This window comes from Eptatretus burgeri, chromosome 2 (assembly GCF_056783735.1).
Source record: "Eptatretus burgeri isolate ZD-2024b chromosome 2, Ebu_testis_v1, whole genome shotgun sequence".
NCBI lineage: Eukaryota > Metazoa > Chordata > Myxini > Myxiniformes > Myxinidae > Eptatretus > Eptatretus burgeri.
In genome coordinates, this window is record NC_140962.1 from 92,416,731 (window position 1) to 92,421,730 (window position 5,000).

Sequence of the window (5,000 nt, forward strand, 5' to 3'; positions counted from 1 at the left end):
CTCCGAGGGACGGCACACACATTGATGCTTCACCTGCACGTGAATCACCCAGATGACAGTTTATTGCTGGGCTGATTCAAACCCAAGCGAGACAGCCTCGAGGCGAGTGATCAACCTTTATTTGATACTGCCAGCACTGGCCAGGTCTGCCATTCAGCTGTGACTGATTCAGGAAGGAATTTGAAATTTGGACAGGGAACCAGCCATAACTCGACTACTCTTCATTGAGAGGCACCACGGGATATTTGAAATCCCGATATTGTGAGCAGATGGGACATTCAGTTGATGGTCCATTTGAGGAACAACACGCATTTTGGTGCAATGCCCTGCCTGTGAAACACTAAACCGACGGCTTATAGTCCGGTTGAGAATTGAACTAAGGCTCGACACCGCAAGGTACTTTCCCGACCTCTGCACCATCCTTGTGGATTAATATTGCAGCTATTAAGGTCCTATATTTAATCATAGCTCGGATCACAATCATAACCGTTGCCATGCTCAAACAAGGCAACACCTTTTGCCTTTTCCTGATACTTGCAGGTGTTCTATAATGTCATTAATTGGTATGAATCCAACTTAATAATTGGATTTCGATGGTTGGAAGGATATTGCATCATTTTTCAGATACACTCAGATTGAACTTTCTGGGCAGTGTAAACGGGACAAGTTAACAGGTCGTAGCGGGGTTGTGCTGTGTTTTTTTTTTTTGTCATCACTGTCGACGTTGTTCAAAGGGATGTGGTATAACCAAATTCCTGTTACTTTTTTATTACTATTATTACATTTGACTTTATACATTCCTTTTGGTCAAAACAGTTTTGGCAAAATGAGGTGTCGAATTAACTTTTGTTTCTCCTTCATCGATTTCCCTTCCTCTTCAGTTTGCTGTTAATTCTCTTCTGAAACCTCATTGTTTTCCGTCTTTCTCTGTGCAGTACGGCAGCGCGTGGTGAGTCTGACGCTGACGTCTCATGAGACGGGCAAAAACTTTGCCACCGTCAATATCACCTTCTACAACTGCAGCACGCATCGCTCGTAAGCAACACTCATCATGCACGCTGAATGGAATTTGCAGCAGCTGTATAAAGTTAAAAAAAATAATTTCAAGAAAGAAAGAAAAAAATATCCCACAAAGGAAGTTTAAATTCCTGTTGGCAAAAAATGCACTTTTCTTAAGGTGGAAAGATTAGGTGGTGAAACACTAAAAACATTAAACCCAAAGCAACCCAGGATGATGTCATCTTACAATGTCGGGGAAATTACGTCGTATCACACCAGAACGACGTTATTGTGCCCTTTCGCCATGGAGGTATTCACACGTACAAGACAACCTGTTTTTTTTTTTTTCTGGTGGGAAATAAAAACGGGTTAAATATTTATTCCCTGAAAGCGAAGGTGCTCCACAGAAAATCTCATGATGCATTCTATGTTGCATTAACGAACGTAATTCCATTGGCGGTGTCCAATAAGTTTTACTATTGAGGAGGCAAAGGGAGACGAGAACCCTCAATTGAATGACCAGAAGATTTGACCATTCACTATGAAAGCTTTTTAGTGTTTGAGAGCTGTGGAAGAAGGGGTTATAATTGGTAGGTTGTGGGGGTATATTTAGTGAGGTTCACGGGGGGGGGGGGGTAATTTACAACCATTTTTCCATTCCGCTTGATTTTGCTCACTTAATTATCATTTGTCATACGGTATGCTACCAGATGTAAATATACCAAAAAAAAAAAAAGTATTGGCAAGATTTTATCATACGTAACCGGAACTAATAATGAGCAATGAAGAAATCAGAAACCCAAGCAAATCAGTTGCAAGCAGCACTGAGCCAATGCTGGCAGCAGACACCACCCCAGGAAGCAAAAGCTATCCACAGACGAGATCCTCATTCAGGCAACACCAATCTACAACCAGATGGGTGATGCTTTTAAGAGCAGAACGAACCATATACGGGCACAAACCACCTGCAGATGGCACATACCACGTGCAAGCGTCATGACCTTGGACAGGCATAATGAACAACTAGTTGGAAGCACCGGGCACTCGTAGATAACGCAAACTTCCCGCAGGCAAAACTAACGTCCTGCGAGAAGCAGGGCCTACCCGTGAACTGGATCTATAGCAATTCAGGCATGAACTGTTATTGAAAGCAAAGTCCTGGTTTTTGGAAGCACCAAGCAAGGCGTTTGAGAATTTATCACAATGAAGGCCCAGCTGGAGGGGAAGCATGGTGGAAAGGCAACACTTTTGTGAAGTAAATGGGGGCGCGTGATAAAGCGATCTGGGCGCACGCTTTCTTGTGAAAGTTCAAAGGTAATGCAAGTATTGCGCCCATGCATCAGGGGCACAGTGGGAAAGGTTTGATTTTTTGAGGCAACACTGTCCTTTATAACGGGAGGAGCTGATAGACGATGGTGGCATCGTCGAGGTGATATTGTGGTGGAGCTAAAATATATGCCTACCAGCCACATTTTGTGGAAAGCCTTTGATCTCTTTTTCATTTACTAGTATTACAGTTATTTGTCTGCATATCCATCGTGAGAAGCTTTACTTTGCCTGTCCGTTGCTTTCAATCTTTATCCATTCATTGTACTGTATATGTATCTGTCAATAAGTATAAATTTCTGTCTCTTTCCAACCCTTCTCTCATGTTTTCCCCCCACCTTCTTCCACTCCCCACATCCATCACCCTTTGCCCTGTTTTTATGGTGCTGCTGCAGCTGCCTCGAATGTGTGCGGAGTACAGCACTTTGCAGCTGGTGTAAGTTTCAACACGAATGCAGTGACAGCCCGGGTGCCTGCAACTTCCCCGAGGGCAGGGTCAATGTTTCTGAGGTCAGCCGGATCACCTCCCCACCTTGTCATATATAGACCTGACCCTGAAGTGGAGCCTCGATAGCGAATGGGCAGGCGGTTCAGCTTTCACCTCTTTCCCGTAAATAGATGGATAATGTTTACTTTTGTATGATCCAGGATATCGAAGGTAACGGAGAAAAATGAAGAGGCCTTTTGATCCGTTTTGCCTCTTTGCATCCATATTCATGTCTGGTGTTGGCTTAATGGTTAGGGTGGTGGGCTTTGGATCCTCGGATCCTGAATTCAAATCCCACTTGGCTGTTGAATTAATACCAGGTGGCGTTGACTCTGCCTGTCATCCTTCCGAGGTCGGCAAAATGAGTGCCAGCTTGCTGGTATACTGTGTCGGAGTGGCGACCCGTCCAGGATTGAGCCCAATAGCCAAGGAGACTGCTTAGGCAGCACCAATGCTCTGCACTGATTATGGTCCCAATGGATGGATGGATCCATATCCCTTACCGAAGATTACTATTACACCTCATAATACATAATTGGACATTATTGACCACGTGGTTTTCACGTTTCATAGAACGGCCTCCTTTAGAAATGAATGAGAAACCTACACAAATAACATTTACTTCACTCATCCTTCGTGCCATTTTGCCGACTGGAATGGTGTATATGGATATGGCACTGGCTCAAAGGCCCTCTCTTTTGAAATAGACCATTAAACCTTTTATGTTGACACAATCTCACCACACACATCCTTCCAAAGGATAGTGTGCCTCTCCATGCAGCATCATCAGCGACTGCTGCGGTTTTTGAGAGTCGTTATATGACACATCGGGGGCCAATCTTAAATCTGGGCCAAACTTCAATTGCCCACGGAGCTGTCCCGCCATCAAGATGTTTCATGTCCCCTTTAATGACACCAATAGAGGACTGCAGTAGATTATAGCTGCGTTAATTTGTTTTGTAGATGGCCTGTTTCGATTTTGAACTTGAGCCTTTCAGATGCCATGCCAAGGTGCAGATGCTGCATCCTCCTACACTCCCTCTAAACACGTTTCTCCAGCAGCATGTTCGAATTGCACATCTTTATCACATTCACACAGCTTGTCTGTTACACATGACCTCTACGTGCTTTTCTCCATTTCCCCAGAGCAAGGACTGGAGATTATGAGGGAATAATTTTACATTTCAAAGTGTGGGCAGCTAATGCAATTTTTTTTGTCGTTTTGGCGAGAAACGGATATGCAAAAACACGAGGATGCTCTGGGAAATGTGCTGGACAGGTGCTGTCTCGGTGAGCCTGTTAGCAGTTGAAGCACATCCCTATCGGCAGTTTTCACAGGCACAAATTTCCTGTGGATTTGCCCACTGAGCAAACCTGCAAATTTCACTGACAGTACCAAGCAAATTGCAGCGATTAATTTGGAGTGGTGGCAAATAAAGGTGCTTCTTATTCCCTCGCATCACAAACGCATCTCTTCCACAGGTTGCATCACCGTTGCTGATGAATTGCCAAGCTCGATTATCGGGTTTGCATCTGTGTCGAGGGACCTCATTTAGATCCTGCTTAGTACAATCTCGGCACCCAAGGAAATGGCTCTATCAAATTTTGAGCTTTATTGCATTTCAATGAAATGCCTGGAGGCAACATTTTAACTTATTCTGCTTTTCTGGAACCCTTTGCACTGGAAGAGCATTTCAAGTAAGGCATTTCGAGCATTTGTAGGACTGCCATGAGATAAAATATCAGAGTTCAAAGAAACATAAGGAAGAGAGACGCATGGAAAGTGGCCACGAGATCATTACGCCCATGTTCTTCCAACGTTTAATTTGCCTTTCACTTAACGCTTTCTCTTAACACAGAGTAAAGGTCCACGTTGTGTGTACTGAATGTTGGTTAGCCTTGCCCATTCCCGAATATACGGGAGAGGCTAATCTGTGTCTGCGATCTGTCTTTGCGTCGTCATGTGAGTGTGTGAGTCCGCACGCAGATATACTTTTTTCTGTGGAGTGTTCATTATGAGATCTACAGTGATCTATTTTCCCTGAGGAGCTGTGTGCATTGTGAAATGCTCCGTCCTGTTTATACTGGAATTATTTATTTTTTGTCAACGTTTCACATTCACGACTGATTGCAAATAAAACAGCCAGCTTGATCTTTTCTGCTCGGGAAAACAAACTGCTTCTCTCCA

General features: G+C 43.9%; 1 protein-coding gene across 2 annotated transcripts in view; it reads left to right on the forward strand.

The window, feature by feature from the left end:
* The window catches only part of LOC147032567 (plexin-A1-like), a 424,700-nt gene that overhangs the window by 199,360 nt on the left and 220,340 nt on the right, over nt 1-5,000 (forward strand). For both annotated transcript variants that reach the window (XM_085870308.1, XM_085870309.1), the window contains exons 9-10: nt 936-1,035; nt 2,721-2,835. In XM_085870308.1, coding sequence (XP_085726434.1) covers nt 936-1,035; nt 2,721-2,835 — 215 coding nt within the window. The remainder of the gene's footprint in view (nt 1-935; nt 1,036-2,720; nt 2,836-5,000) is intronic.